Genomic DNA, 17,254 nt, shown 5'->3' on the forward strand with positions numbered 1-17,254 from the left:
TTAAACAAATGTGTAATACAAGCAATTCTTAAAATGTCTTTTCCTCATAAATTATAAGGAGATTCATACTTTTTTACAAATAAAAAACAATTTTAACAATATTTAACCATATTACACACTGCCAACATTGTAATATTTAAAATGTGAGATAATTATAAAACATTTTTATAAGTACAATGCACACTATTTTACACTTTTAATTTGATTTTACATATATATATATATATATATATATATATATATATATATATATATATATATATATATATATATATATATAGCCTATATATATATATATATAGCCTATATATATATATATATCTTATAATTACATAATACTTTTTTTTTTTAACCATAGACCCGTTTGTACTGCTCCACTTTACATTCCTTTTCCATTAAAATGTCGTTTTTACAGTGTGAGATTGAAATAATGTATAAAACTGAGAGCATCGAACTAAAAGTGTGGTATAATTTGAGTGGCAGCCAGTGGAGAGGTGCAGTGTAACTTAAGACTGGTCCTCCTAGTTTATTAGTCCACCAATCAGAGAGCAGCGCTTCCTCCCCCTCCAGTCACACTAGTATTTAGCATCAGAGACTAGGATAAAGTTTCCCAAAAAATTAGGAAAAAACTTCCTGCGGGAGGAAAACTCAGCCAAGCTCTACTTCTGGAAGTAGAAGCGCAGTCTCGGAACTTTAGGAGGACAGACGAACCCCCCCGAAAAACGCACGGATATAACGGTCTAACCACGGATTCAAAGGTGGAGAGCGCGTTTTATCCTCGACCTTCACATTTCTTTAAAAAAGAAATGGAAGAGAGTTCAAGCTCTCCCGTCTCCCCAGTGGACAGCCTGGTGACCAGCGAGGAGGAGTTGGACAGACAACAGAAAAGGTTCGGGAAGAAGAGGAGACACAGTAAAAAGTCGAGCGACGACAGCAGCAGCAGCCCGAGCTCCGTGAATAAACGGAACAAAAAGCCGAGCCCGAGCAGCACTCAGTCGTTCGAGGAGCTGCAGAACCAGCGCGTTCTGGCGAACGTCAGGGAGAGGCAACGGACTCAGTCGCTGAACGAAGCGTTCGCGTCTTTGCGCAAAATCATCCCCACGCTCCCCTCGGATAAACTCAGCAAGATACAGACGCTCAAGCTCGCCTCCAGGTACATTGATTTCCTCTATCAAGTGTTGCAGAGCGACGAGATGGACAACAAGATGTCGAGCTGCAGTTACGTCGCGCACGAGAGACTCAGTTACGCGTTTTCCGTGTGGAGGATGGAGGGCGCGTGGTCGATGTCTGCGTCTCACTAGCAGAGACTCGTCCATATCATGCCAAACGGGTGGGTAGAGAGATGCCAAGACCTATACAATTACTATAGTCTCGAGATGAGTTACTATACAAGTTAGTGTCGAGATGTGTAGAGTGGATGTGTGACGGCAGTAACCTGCTTTTAGAGAAACCCCAGCTGTTCTGGACCACTGACACTGACAGTTCATTGCAGGAATGCAACACTATATCCTCGTGACACCCCAAAAATTGTCATTTAGATTTGTTTAGATAAAGTATTATAATTCTTTAAAACGTTATTCTATAAATGTTTTACACGTGCAATAATTCATAGTTTTAGCATAGTATTATTACAGATACATGGATGTGTGTAACCTGCAGTAACAATTCCACTTAAGGAATGTCTATATCCTCCTCACTGTAAAAAGTTATGACGGCATGTCTTTTTTCATTGCTTTAACTCATTAAAAAAAGTACAATTTTTAAACTTTTTTATAAGTTATACAAGATTCGACTCGGTGTTTTTTTTTAAATCAGTTTAATGTAATTTGCTTAAATTACTTAAACGTAGTTGATTGTACTGTATTCATGTGAGGCCAAGAACACACAAAAAAAGTTTTTAAATTTTTTAATATTTTACTCTTTTAAAAAAAAGATATATAAAATATATACCTAGGCTATTACTACTTTTTTGTAATGATGATTTTATGCAATGGACTAAGCCCTATTTTTTATTTACCATCGTTATAAAATGTCTTCATTAGATGATATTAACATACATGTTCACAATAGGCTAGGTATCACGAGGATATTCAAATTATTATTATTATTATTATTATTATTGGGTTATTATTATGGCCACACCCCCACAAATCTGGTGTCACAGAAAAGGCCAGAAAGCTCCCTTTAAGTAACACTAGGACATAAACCAATGGCAAATGATCTCAGAGATTATTATAGAAATGTTCACTATACAGTGGACAAAATGCTAGGCGTCACGAGGATATCCCGAGGAAATTAATATGGGAACACATATGTGTTCTAATTATTATATTATGCTATGAAGACAAACATACATTCGTAAAGCCCTCTAAAAACACAATAGAAGCTCGCGCATTTACAGTAAGAAAATGAACGTACAGCACAAAAACAATGAGAATCGGCTGATTCCTCGACTGCTAAAGCAAATATTTCTAGGAAAATCCAAATACAGACATGGTGAGAACTAGAGCACGAAAAGCTGTGGTATGCAGACTGTATTTGTCAGAAATAACTTGGAAACAAACGCTGAATTTTAGTTTTTCTCAGTATTTGCGAATATTATCCAGTAGCCTAAACAAATAAACATTCTCATTATATCGTCGATGGTTATGAAACGAATAACGACCCAGCCGTGAGAAGGAAAAATGTATACCTCTCGTGAATAAAACTCACATGTCAGCGGGGATTTAAACTGGTTATGAAGATACAGACCACATTCGTAAACGTTAAGCTAAAAAAAAAAAAAAAAGAGACAGAGAGAAATGGAAAAGAATTATGATCCTGAAATTAAAGCACCTGTGTGTGGAACTATAGTTCTAAGGAACGAAAAGATTCTGCTACATGACATCGGGATATGAAGTCCTTTTTTGTCCTAACATGAACCTTTATTTTTAAGAGTGAAGGTGAGCTGCAACCATAACCATGTTTATGCTTGTGAAATAACAGCACAAAGGCAAGACTGAAATCTTTCAGGCTAAATATGTGTACAATATTACCTTTTATTACGTTTTATTTAATAAGCTAAATTATGCACGTGTTCTCTTTCCTTGACGACAAAATAAAGTAATATCCTGTGGTGAAAAGAAAGAAGATTTCCTAAATGCACATCTATAAATGAATATGGTCCTAGTTTAAATAACTAATTAGCTAATAAAAATGATGAAGTGAAATTAAAGAAGATATCGTAATGCATTAACCAGTTGGATAAATCTCTCTTTTTATGCGCCGGATTAGGCCTCTATCAACCAAGACAACACACAGCTGTCATAAAAATGTTCAACTCAACACTTGTAACAATATTAGTTGTTTGTCTAATTGATTCTTATCAATTTATTTGAATAAAGTAATATGTGCTACTGAGAAATTCCAAAGGAAGGCAGGTGTACGGCTTCGGATTTCAAACCAAATGACCTCTTAAAACAGTTATTTTCCAGTGACGTAATTCCACCTGGGATTTGTGTAACATGATTGAACCAAGCCTTTTCCTGTGTAAGCATGTGCTCCCACTCAGAATTAAAAAATGGGATCATTAATAGCTTCCCATTTTTCTTTCTTCAACCACAGACAAACCTTGAGGTTTAAGGTCTTCGTTGAAAATCCCTGCATTGAAGTTTGAGGCCTTTAACAGAGAAAAGCAGATTTTTTAACTTGAATGTTTTTTTTCTTCTTCTTCCACAGACTGTTTACTTCCACTAATTTTGAAGACACCAAAGGATTTATTGATGAACCTCTAAACCTCAAAGACGTGGCCAAGGGACATTCAGTGGATACACCTACATCCTCATGAAGGACACAACAAAAGGAACTTTTTATATACTTAGAGAAAAAGTAGATGACGTCTCCTGTGTCGTCAAATACATTTAATCTTTTTCACAAGTTATTCTTAAATGTCGCTGTGGTGATAGTACAGGAAGGCCATCTGTTATCTGTATGGAAACTATATTTCATGTTTGTCTCTAAACAGAAGAGTTTATATATATATATATATATGAACAAAAAAACTATTGTACATAGGCTACCTGTGAGTGTTGTCAGCTTTTTTTAAAGGGACCAATGCAATTTAGAGCAGTACTTTCTTGAAGTATGCTGCATGGATGAATGCATACATTTGAATTTTTTTCTATGCAACATTTTCGATTTCCATCCATTGTACATTTTGCTTATTTATTAAAACATATTTTTGAACATTTAGGGTGAACACATTGATTTGCATACGTCCACATCATCACTGCAGAAAAAGAGCGTTCAGATTTTCCCCTTCTTTTGTGCAGGTTCATTAGCCGAAAAGAAAGTCCAGCCAGTTTTACCCCAATGCTTATAAAAAAGCCTGTCCGCTCTAATAAGAAGAAATCACTGAATCCAGACGGCTGGAGGCAAATTCTTTAACAACTGCAGATAACCACAGCATTTAAATACCGGACCCCTACCAGACCTTTTCATTTCTCCTCTAAATCTACACCAACGCTCGCAAATCATTTAATTGTTTACATCTCATTTTCCCAGGCTTAGCTTGATAAAATCTAAAAGAAACGACTCCACTGCTGAGGCATTAATGTTTGATAAAAGCTCAGTTGTTCTGTTGGCCTGTTCAAGACTAATTCAACTCTGCTTTTTTATGATAATTTGGAGCTTTAAATAATAAAGGCAAGAACCTTTACATCAGATAGGCATATGTCCTCTATATGGGTCAACATGTCACTGATGATTAAGAGAAATCTATTTTAAAAAAAATAAAGTTATAATAGTTAAAATTGTTATAAGTTTCATACAGTTTTGATAAGCATTTGTTCCATTTTCAACAACAACAACAAATGATTTTATGACTCCAACAATGTGGGGGTGTTTATGGTTTTCTTATCACATGACTAAACAAATCACTTCCTTTATGCTGGTTATGCAACACTTACTTTGATTTCCCAGACAAGAGTGGCTATATTTTAAATGTCAGTGTATTAAAACATAATTGCTTCACTGCTTTTTTTTTTAAGGTAATAGCAATAAAAGATTGTGCCAGAGTACAATCTTCTGATGAAGAGCTGGAATCGAAACCTCACCTGTGGTGAAAACATGAAATACATATTTTTCTATTTTTTGGAGCTGTGGTGTGCCAAATTTACCTTCCTTTTTGTAGTTGAGCACCCTCATTGAGCTTTTTTTCCCGTTAGATGTGCGAGTTCAATATGCCAACATCTTATTTAGCCGATCTCAGGACAGTTAGGCCACCATCACGACGTTTTTATCTCCCACAAAATAAAATCAAAATCAAAAACTGAAAACAGGCAAGAAAAGGTAGCAAATTTGGCGAAACGCCACTGACCCAAAGAGATACACTTACGAGAAAACAGCTGCAGTTTAAAAATAACAGTTCTTAAATATGTGGTGATGGGGAAGCCCACAGAAAAAAAAAAACTGCGGTGAAGAGTGAGAACCAGCCTGTTATATACACACCTCTCTCTTTATTCTGTGCACCTGAGCAAATCTCTGCAACCGCAACGGAAACGAGCTGAACGCAAGGGTCTCGAGAACGGCTACTTGACGTCGAGACGCGACGCAACTGAGAAATACGTCCTTCTGACACACTTGTACGTAGACAGACCAAAAATTAATTAGCGTAGGGCCTATACGGAAAGCAGGAACATTTACAGTAGCCTATGTAAGCTATACAATAAAATAAAACAAGTTCACACGTCTGTCAATCGCCCACTCTCAACAAACATATTTTGGTTTCTTATAGGCCTACCTACATTTTTAAAATCTCAGTTAGCGATGTCCGATTCGTGGAGGGCTCGTTCTTATGAATCGGATATTTTACGGAACAGGTCAAACTTGTTCACAAAATGATTCGTTAAGGAATTGTATACTTAAAGGGATAGTTCACCCAAAAATTGAAAGTTTGTCCTCATTTACTCACCCTCGTGTTGTTCCAAACCTGCATGAGTTTCTTTCTTCTGTTGAATGAGATAGCCATTTAAAAAGAATGTTGGTATCCAGACAGTTGACAGTAGCTTTGACTTCCATAGTAGGAAAAAAATACCATGGAAGTCAATGGGTGACTTCTGTGTTCAACAGAAGAAAGAAACTCATACAGGTTTGGAACAACATAAGGGTGAGTAGGCCTAAATGATGACAGAATTTATATTTTTGGGTGAACTATCCCTTTAATGATTTGAATTTAACGAATCGGACTGAATCAGTAAGGACAGTTCTCGAATCCGAGTGAATCTTTCGAAATAGCCTACCGGTATGTCCAACTCGTAATAGGCCGAGAATTACTGATGGGGCAAAAATATGTTTAATAAAAAATGTTTTTACACATCAATTCGAAACGTTGGTTTTGATAAATAGCATTTAATTAAATCATGCAAATATTCAGTCGAGTGATGTAAAGTAGCCTATTGTTTAATGTGAAACGCAAATTATATTTAGGTTCAAAATAACTGTTTTTATGAGCTGAAGTCTGGCAGGAACGAAATTACAATAAATAAACAATCTTATTAATAAACTTTTCTCAGGAAAAATGAAATAAACATCAACGTGTTTCTACATAAGGCTTTATTTGGCATGTACATGCAATGCAATTATATCATGGAGGTGTGATTAAATAATTACGTCATGACGTAAAAGAATCACTGAATCTTTTTTTGACTGATTCTAAAGAGCCGATTCACGGAAAATAGTAATTATTAAACGTTTTAAAACGATGTGAGAGGCACATGGATTTAAAAATAAATCAAATAAAAGGTTGTGTGTTGAGGGAAAGTGCATATCCATCAGCAGCATGTTTGATAATGTCTCATTATTCCCGCCTTCCTTCTGAGCCAGAATGCCTCGGGGCCACAGTTACGGAGTGGTGCAAGCCCCAGATGTTTCCCGTAAAATGAGACGGAAAAAGCAACAAAATTTTAATTTGCAGTAAAACGGATAAAGTAAAGGTTTACGCTGCATGCGCCGCAGAAAGGATTTCATGTTCAAGCTAATGCCAAGGTTACATTACACTGTGGGGGTGGGCCCTGGCAGGACACACATTTCCTTCTGCTAAACCTAGAATCAGATTTGTAGGCTACCACCCTAGTGGCTTACTTTTACCTTCTGTGTTGATAGTAGGCCTAAACTAGAGCAACTAAAAGACCACAGCTAACTCTAACTTCAGGCTAACTTGATGAGCCACGCTAAAACTGTTGTAAAATGCTGATAAACACAACACACCTGTGACCTCAAATTGATATTAATGCACTAAATTACACTGTAAACAGTTTACATGAGCCTAATGAATTATATTAGCATTCTTGGCGGAAGAAGTTTTTTAAATCATTAATGTCTACTATTAAACTTAAAAGTATAAATTCTGTCAATTTACTCACACTTGTGGAATTCCAACACTGTATGACTTTCTTCCGTGGATCATAAAATAAGATATGCCTCAGTGTCCATACAATACAATTCAATAGGGTCCAGTGATGTTTAGACACCAATATTCTATAATTACCCATGATTTGAGTGGCTTATTGGATTAATATTTAAGATTTTTATAATAGCTTATAAGAGCTTTACAAAAGTTGGCTATTTGTAGCTAGAATATAATAAAGTACATTCTTGTGATGGAACTCGAATGATCTCTCCGGATGACATAAGTTGAATCGAGATGAGTAACAATTTGATCCCATAACACTCATAAGAGGCTGATACTGGCCTTCTTGCCTTAAAACAGCTCCACGTGTACAATATACGAACCCGCAGGACCGGATCCGAGCTCAAGGGTAGATGACGTGGCAATGCAGCACATGTTTGGCCTTAGATCGCATACAAACGTCTGCGCTGAATCACCGACCAGCAGATCAAATCAGGACATGGCTGAATGACGGTGGATTCAGACAGTGTAACGGTCATGCGTTCTGGGACAGGACATCTACAGCGCAGGTGTGTTCCTCCTGCGCAGGTGGAGGGCTGTATACTGAGAGCGTTTCATCTGGGAACGATAGGTGGAGATGCTTACATTTAGTATAAACAATCCAAAAAGCCAGGAGGGGAAGGGATTATGGTGAACAAGAATAGTTCTGGAACGCTCTGGACCTTCAGTACACAGGAAGAAGACACTAAAAAAGTACTGGGAGGTAAGATCAGGACATGCAGGGGCCTGCTGACATTTTCAGAAGCCCTGGATGATTAACTAACTAACTAACTAACTAACTAACTGCATTTTCAAAGACTCTAATGGATTATTCTAACTGCTGAAAATTTCAAAGACCATAATGGAGGTTTTCTATCTAACTAACAAAAATTTCAAAGACTGTAATGGATTATTCTAACTGCTGAAAATGTCAAAGACCCTAATGGATGTTGGTAACACTTTACAGTGTCTTTGTTACATATGTCACATGCACTTACCATACTAATAACAGTAAATGATGCATAATTACATGCCTAACCCTCAACCAAATCCTAATCCTACCCTAACCCTAAGTACATGTACAGTAGCAAATGAATATTACTCAGTACTTACATATTTAATTACACTGTAACAATGGCACCTTAAAATAAAGGGTTACACTTTATTTTAAGGTGTCATTGTTACAGTGTAATTCATATTTAAGTACTGAGTAATATGAATTAACTACATGTACTTACTATAGGGTTAGGGTAGGATTGGGATTTGGTTGAGGGTTAGTTGCATGCAATTATGCATAATTTACTGTTATTACTATGGTAAGTACATGTAACAAGGACACTGTAAAGTGTTACCATGTCTGGCTGTCTAACAACTAACCAACCAACCAACCAACCAACCAACTAAGTAACTAACTAGCTATCTGTCTGCCTAACAAACTCCTAGCAACCACTCAGAATACCCTAGCAACTGCATAGCAACACCTTAGCAACCATCCAAAGTACACATAGCCTAAATAATCTTCAAACATAAAGACACTGCGCTATTGTAAACTTTCAGAGAAAGGTTGTCCAGACATTATTTAAAGTTTGAAAAACTCTACTCATAGTTTTCATTCATTTTCATTACTGAGTGTAATTTCTGAATTTCTTGAATGAATGTGCCTGCAATTTCACTTTGAAATGACCTTGAGCTTTGGGGGGGAAAGCACTATACAAAATTATACTTATTTTATTATCATCCATTAACCGTGAGAAGGAACAGACTTTCAGTCTTCCACTGCCAGCAACACCACCTCTCCCCTCATCCTGGGAAGCACCAAAAACACTTCTCAGCCACAATCATTCCAAAAGCACCCCTAAAATTCCAGTCTTTACACCGCTGGAGAGATTTCCGCTGCTCTTGGAGGCAAAATCAAACTGGACAAGAAAATGGCTTAAAACACTAAAGTGGCTGTAAAAGCTGGTGTGGAGAACACATGCAGACCAGGCTATGGAAATTACCTCTGGACTGATGTGGCACTCAGTGAACTCAGTGTTCTTCAATGGTTTTACATAATTCTGTATTATGATTCACCAGCATCTCTATTCAGTCTCAGGCAAGTGTTTGAGAGATGTATAACATAGGCAGCTGTGAATTTAAAATAATGATCTTACACAGGACTTTCAAGAGCTAAAAAAGCAGAAATTCTTCACCTTAACTGGATCAGGCAACTTGCAATAACGTTCAGTGGTTAAACAAAGGTGCGCTCGGCTGCAGAAACCTGATCCCGTCTCGTCTGTGGGTTCATACTGCGGCACACTCGCACACCAGACCACTTTCCTCTTCATTAGAAGAAAGGTCACACCAGGCCACTGAGGTGAAGAGCTGTTATTCTCTCCATTTCACCAAACTATGAAACAAACCAGCGTTACGCCACGTCCTAACCAAGCACGACACTGGTTTCCAACAAGTAATTTGGTAATCTACACAGAAAGTGAATATGTTGTTGAACTCGATACAGAACATATTTGATATTTAATATACATCTAAGTAGAGCATTTGGACCAATGAGATTTTACTGTGGGCGGGGCTTTCCAGCATGACACCACATTATTACAACACCATCAAATCTCATTGCGTTGTACAGCATTTTCACTTTCAGAATGGACAAAAATGACTTAGAAACCAGTCAAACCACAAAGTGTCAAGCTGCTTTTTGGTTGTCTTAGTCATGGTTGGTTAAGGCAAAAACTCAGACTCAGCGCCGTTGGTTCCGTAAGTATTTCTTTCATTAATTTTTTCCCATAGGGATTTTAAAATAGTCTTTGTTAACTCTAAGCCACTCCCAGTGATTTTTTTAAAAACCGTTTTCACAAAAATTTCATGGCCTCCAGAATATTTTGTTGAATGAATATCTGAACATGCAAATATATACAAAGAAAGATTTATTCTTGCTTCATACGTTGTTTTTTATCAACAATGATCAAAACATAGATGGAGTAGATTGAGTCCATCAACACCCCCAAAGCTTCACAGTCCTATAGCTCGTCCTCGGTCGACATTTCATTCAGTAACATTAGGCCGTTTTGATTTATATGCTGTTTAATGTTGGTCATCGTGTTATTTTACATATACATATGATTACATATGATATAGCTTGTGTTTGCATCTTCTTCGCATGAGTTTTGATCAAGAGATTTAGTACTCATTCAGAAGATGCTTAGCGCCCCCTCTGTATAACAGTGAAAACACGGAAAGCCGGAAATGTCCGTCAATGGCAGGCAAGCGTTGTCTCATGACACAAATAGAGTTAAAGTTAAGAGTTATAATCCATGAACCAAGCCAATCAGCTGCAAAGTGAATCATAACTCTATGATGCAATGCAGTGCATTTTTTAACAAACTCTTCATTTTGAGTAATTCTGAAACTATAGCAGGCCTTGTTTTTCCAGTGGTGCAACGAGCTGAGTGACAGGCACCTGGGCCCGAGATTGTGGGTTCGATTCCCGTGTAGTGCAACTTTATAAAATTGTGTGCTACAAATTATGTTTCTACATTTCGATTACTTAAATATGCAGGTTTTGCTCTTCTTGGCCCGGTATCGCAGCTTGCAGTTATACTTCTCTATATTTTTGTTGTTGTGCTGTTGGTGGAAGAAACACCGGCTGAGGGAGATTACAGAGCAGAGATGCACGGAGATGTTAATGACTTCCTCATGTGAAGCCAGCGGGATAAAACACACAGTCCCCTTTACACGGTTAGCACAGCCGCGGGGGAATTGCGGTGTGAACGATTTGAAGGGGGGGGCTGAAATTAAACTTGCTCCGAGGGGGTAGATTCCGTCCCGCTCCATTTTTGATCTCATAGAGCCGGAAGGGGATAGGTCACCTGTGTAATTTGGACTAACACAACAGGCATAAATTGGTGTGGGTTGTGTTTGTGTGCTCTCTTAAAAAGTTGTGTGAGCTCTTAATGAGAAAAATATGTCACGGCCCTCGAGAGCCACCTTTCCCCCGCTCTCTTTTCTGTGACGATAAACATTTATGACAGTCCTGTCTTCGCATGCAAAGTAGAATCAAACAGTGAGGCGCTTTATGTCAATATTGAAAATGATCAAGTAGGAAAATGGAGAGTGTGAACCCAGCGGCGTTTGTTTCCTCTCAGGGCCGCAGCACCTGCAGTGCAGTGACGGGTCAGTACACAGATATCTCCTCCCTGTAGCCTCTCGGGACGGGCACCGGGTTTTAGACTAAACACGGCAAAGACAAGCAAACAGCACACAGCTCTCAAAACACAGCACACGCGAGACTGAAGATGACAGCCGACGTGGAGGACAAGCGTACAGTTTCTGAAAATATTTGAGCATAAAACAAACTCGGCACATTACAAGTGCCATCAACATCCTCATCTTCAGACAAAATATTATCAAATAGCTGAACAGATGATCAAATAAAACAATAAGCCTTGAGAAGCCATGTGTTACTACACACGTCAAAAAGCAGACTGCTTAAATCTCCTGTGGTAAAATCACGGTAGAGCATGCCCTCAAATGGCTTATTGCTTCTTTTTTCAGAAAAACTGTCAATATGGCACAAAAATAAACACCAATATTCACTAAATAGTTCAAGGGATAGGTCACCTAACAATACAATTAAAAAATAGGATAGTTCACCTAAAAATAAAGAAAAAAGAAGAGGAAAATTCTCTCTCACCCACATGCCGTTCCAAACCTTTATGATTGCCTTTCTTCTGCAGAACAATAAAGAAAATAATTTGAAGAATGTTGGTAACCAAACAATTTTGGACCAAACTGTTTTGGTTACCTATATTGACTTTCATTGAATTGACAAACAAACAGAAATTAAAAACTGAAATGAACAGTTACTGCAATAGTAGGCCAATAGTATTATTAAATATAGGATAAGTATTAGTAAAACATGAATTCAAAATTGCTGCTACTGGCATTCTTAATGGATGTTCCAGGCCTTATTGTGCACAATTCATTGCTGAATATTATTTAAATACAGTAAAAAAAAAAATACAACAAGGTTCAATTTATTACCATTAGTAAATGCATTAAGTATCATGAACTGCATTTTATTTTACAACATTTATTAATCTAGTTTAATTTTATTAACCTACTTTTTTTTTTGCTGATTTGTGTTTGTTCACAATAGATTAACTAAAGTTAATTTATTCAACTTGAAATGTTAATACATTTTCATGTGTAGAAATGAACAAACATAGATTAATAAATGCTGTTAAAATATGCTTTATTGTTAGTTCATGATGCCCAATGCATTAACTAATGTTTAATTTAACCTTGTTGTAAAGCGTTAGCAAAAATGTTTTTCTTTATAATCTTTCAAAATTCAACTTATTTCACCCCTGATTCGTCTGACCTTTTCATTTTTCCAATCAATTCTCAACGGAGAAACTTTTTTTTATCATACTCTGTTTTACTTAGAAATATGACAGATTATTAAACGCGCTTATCGACTATTATACAGTGGCTTTAAAGGGATAGTTCACCCAAAAATGAAAATTCCTAAAGTTGCTCCAAGCCTGTATGAATTTCTTTCTTCTGCTGAACACAAAAGAAGATATTTTAAAGACTGTTGATAACCAGACTGTTGATGGGCCCAATTGACTTCCATAGTAGGAAAAAAATACTATGAAAGTAGGGTTCCATCAACTGTCTGGTTACCAACATTCTTCAAAAGATCTTTTGTGTTCAGCAGAAGAAAGAAACTCATACAGGTTTGGAACAACTTGAGGGTGAGTAAATGATGACAATTTTAATTTTTTGGGCGAACTATCCCTTTAAATGTGGCTCATCCAATCTGAATTTACAGTCTGCACTATCTGCTTCATAATATGTGATTTACAGTCTAAATTGAGGAGAAGCTCTCTTGAGTAACGCTGGTCGGGATGATGTCCACACCCATTGGGTGAAGCGCAGGTCTTCCGCCTTGTGTCATATCACTCGGGCTCTGTAAGGCTGATCTGTAATTTGGCTCTGAGATGCAGCTGGCTTCATCCACCACCTCAGAGCCACAATTAAAAACTGCAGAGAAGTGGCGAGCGACGCTCTGGAAGGAGGACCTTCTCTAATATAAGAGACCATAATGACAGACTGAGCCACCTCAATGAGGATGAGCAGAGGGATGGCGGGGAAAAAAAGAGAGATAGAGAGAGAACAACATTGAATTGTGTGACCGCAGACCAAATAGTTAGGAACTAGCTAGAGGTTTTTTCATCTGATGTGTCAAGCTTGTGTTCTCCGAGACGGGTTTATTGTGGGAACGGAGAGCACGTAGAGACTCCGATTGGGATCAAATGTGGAGACCGCACTGGGTTTACCCGACCCCGAGCGACAGGGCAAAGGTCACGGAGTTCAGCGACCTGATCAACAGTTCCACTGACAGTCTCTAAACGTTTCACCCCGATTTGACTCCCGAGGAGCTCGATATGTGAACACATTCCTGGGGATCACGTCCCCTTTGTGCTCGCCATGTTGTTTGGAGACGATCTTTTGTCGACCTGCGAGACGGTAAATATTGTCTCTTGCGTCTCCTTTCACACTATTAGCTTATCCGTGCCACACGTCCCAAGGGTGTCAGATTTATGAATATTCAAATGCCTGCTTTGTGACGTGTTAAATTGTTTTCTACTTCATGGCCTAAAGAGTCAATTCAGCAGCGCTGGACTGGAATTAGCCGGTTGTTTGTTTGACTGGCGCTTAGCAAGCAGCAGGGTGATGTTTTTGTTTGCTTTGGTCAATCCGCTGGATTTCTGTCGCTCTGACTTGCCCCTGTATATTTGGACAGACGTCTGACCCTTGTCTCCTGTAAATGAGCTGCTAATCCCTGTCGTGACTACTGTAAGCTGTTGCCCTCCCCTGGACAGAGGGGGCAGTGCTCCAAACACAAGCACTGGCTCCAACAAACCTTCACCAGAGGAGTACCATAGTAACAGATACTACAATCATACTGTATTCATGTACCATGGTGTTACCATGGATCTCCAAAGATTTATTTAAGAAATCAACGGTTTTGTGATATATATATCACTTAAATGACAATTAATAGGAACTTTTCATTGCCATTTAAGTGAAATTACTGAACTTAAATATATGAGCTTGATAAAAATGATCATTCTAGAAGAAAATTTCAGATGGCACTTAGAGGCTTTTGCATCTGAACTCTTCATATATAAATATAAGCCATAAAATGTTTCTTTTTCATTTTCTATACTTTTTCCTTCTTAATTTTCCCCCCAAAATGGTTCATTTAAATAATAATAATAATAATAATAATAATAAAAAATAATTAAAAAATCACATCTTTCCTGGAACATCTGAAAAGATCTCTAATATCTGCTTTATAGGGCAGGTAACACAGCACAAAGATCTACATTTAATCTATCTCTCTCTCTATATATATTCTCACAGACTAAATGCTAAATGTTCTGCGCTCCAGGCAAACTGACGGGAACTGATGCTTGTGACAATAAACCACAGTCCTTAAACACACAGTGGGACATCTGAACATCCTGGCCCTTCTCTCCCCGCAAACAATTCATCTCCACAAGTTTTCCATACAACATTACTTGTGGTGCACTGTTGTTTGCTACATAATAGATTTACAAAAAGTCCCTGTCGCCCAAGAGCACACCACAGAATTACAGTGCAAAATGATGAGAAAAGCTCAACGTTCACTACCAGAAAGGCCATTAGACCCTTCACAATGTGACGAGAACACTTACGGCGGTCAGATTAACAAGGACTGGAACTTCCTACTGAAACGATTGAGGTTTAACAGCTGCAGACTCCCGTTCTTTTGATTAAAAAGTATTTAACATGGACTGTGCAGATTTTGAGGGGAGAAATCTACTCTTAATAAATGTATCCTAAATCATGACCAAATTAGCCAAATATTCAGACAAACACAATGAGTGACAGGCATTCCAATCATGCAGATATCTGGACCTGCTTATCAGTATCAATATTGCATATATATATATATATATATATATATATATATATATATATATATATATATATATATATATATATACATACACGCATATATATACATATATATACATGGCCAGATGAAACAAAAAAAAAGAGCTTTTTGGCAGCAAACACTTAACATGGGTTTGCTTCATACAGGGATATGTAAAATGAAATCTGCTGTATCTTTAATGATGTGGGCCTAATTTTCTGCCAGAGGTCCTGGACATCTTGGTCAGATACATGGCATCATGGATTCGATCAAATACCAACAGATAAAAAATCAAAACCTGACAACCTCTGCTAGAAATCTTATAACGGGCCATGTCTGGATCTTCCAACAGGACAGTGATCCAAAAACAAACATCAAAATCAAAACAAAAATGTGTCACTGAGCACAAAACTAAGCATCTGCAATGGCCATCCCAGTCCCAGAACTGAACCCTATAGAAAATGAGTGGGCTGAACTGAAGAGAAGAAGCGCCAACATGGATCTGGGAATCTGAAGGATCTGGAGAGATTCAGATTCTGAAGGAATGGTCTCTGATCTCTTGTCAGGTGTTCTCCAAACTCATCAGGCATTATAGGAGAAGACTCAGAGCTGTTATCTTGGAAAAAGGAGGTTGCAAAAAGTATTTAATAAAAGGGGGCAAATAATTGTTCCCAACGTGTTTTGGAGAAAAACATTTATTTCATAATGTGATTTTCCCCCACTTTCAATTCTTTTACTTCAATGAAAGGTTAGATTTTTGCTATTTTTTTTAATAAAATATCAAAAGGATTAACAATGCAGATTTATTTTTTACAGCCATCTTTGATCATATTTACCAAGGGGGCAAATAATTCTGACCAGCACTGTATATATATATATATATATATATATATATATATATATAGAGTTCAGATGCAAAAGCCTCTAAGTGCCATCTGAAATTTTCTTCTAGAATGATCATTTTTATCAAGTTCAGTAATTTCACTTAAATGGCAATGAAAATTACCTATTAATTGTCATTTAAGTGAAATTACTGAACTTAAATATACGAGCTTGATAAAAATGATCATTCTAGAAGAAAATTTCAGATGGCATTTAGAGGCTTTTGCATCTGAACTCTTCATAAACACACACACAGACACACACACATACATACATACACACACATATATATATATATGTATGTGTATATATATGTATATATATATATGTGTGTGTGTGTGTATATATATATATATATATATATACATATACATACATATATATATATATATATATATATGTATTATTTATTTAAGATAAATATAATTTATTTACACATACATATATATATATATACACATACATACATATATATATATATATACCTGCCATCTTTTGGTAAATAAATTATATTTATCTTAAATAAATAATACATATATATATATATATATATATATATATATGTATTATTTATTTAAGATAAATATAATTTATTTACCAAAAGATGGCAGGTAAAGGAGTCGAGAGTTATTCAAGAAAATGCAAAAATGCACCCCGACCAATCATTTTCTTTTTCTGGTACGTTTAGTATTTTTGTATGAGAGCACATGTACTACAAGATGTATGACAGTGATTAATAAACCTAAAATTTTGATAAAATATACAAAACATGAACTCATAGAGAAAGCAGAAAACTATATAAAAAAGTTTTCTTCAATTAAATTATCTTAGTAGGAAATATGACATTTAATGAATTTAGTGATTATGCTATTATAATAATTAGAGCCCCTTCCTCATTGCATTATGTGAATCCATCGAGTGATAAAGATAACGTGCTCGTAAATAAAAACAAGACAGTG

General features: G+C 36.8%; 1 protein-coding gene across 1 annotated transcript; it reads left to right on the forward strand.

Annotated features, from left to right (window-relative positions):
* The first annotated feature begins 630 nt into the window (after positions 1-630).
* On the forward strand, positions 631-3,852 carry twist2. Its single transcript, XM_084122755.1, has 2 exons — positions 631-1,330; positions 3,718-3,852. The coding sequence occupies exon 1, from the start codon at positions 807-809 to the stop codon at positions 1,299-1,301; it is 495 nt and encodes a 164-aa protein (XP_083978881.1). The 5' UTR covers positions 631-806; the 3' UTR covers positions 1,302-1,330; positions 3,718-3,852.
* The last annotated feature ends 13,402 nt before the right edge of the window (positions 3,853-17,254 follow it).

The sequence above is a fragment of the Abramis brama genome (assembly GCF_963993115.1).
Source record: "Abramis brama genome assembly, chromosome: 8".
Taxonomy (NCBI): domain Eukaryota; kingdom Metazoa; phylum Chordata; class Actinopteri; order Cypriniformes; family Leuciscidae; genus Abramis; species Abramis brama.

Coding starts and splice junctions, on each gene's coding strand:
- twist2 (XM_084122755.1), top strand. CDS start 807: ATGGAAGAGAGTTCAAGCTCTCCCGTCTCCCCAGTGGACAGCCTGGTG.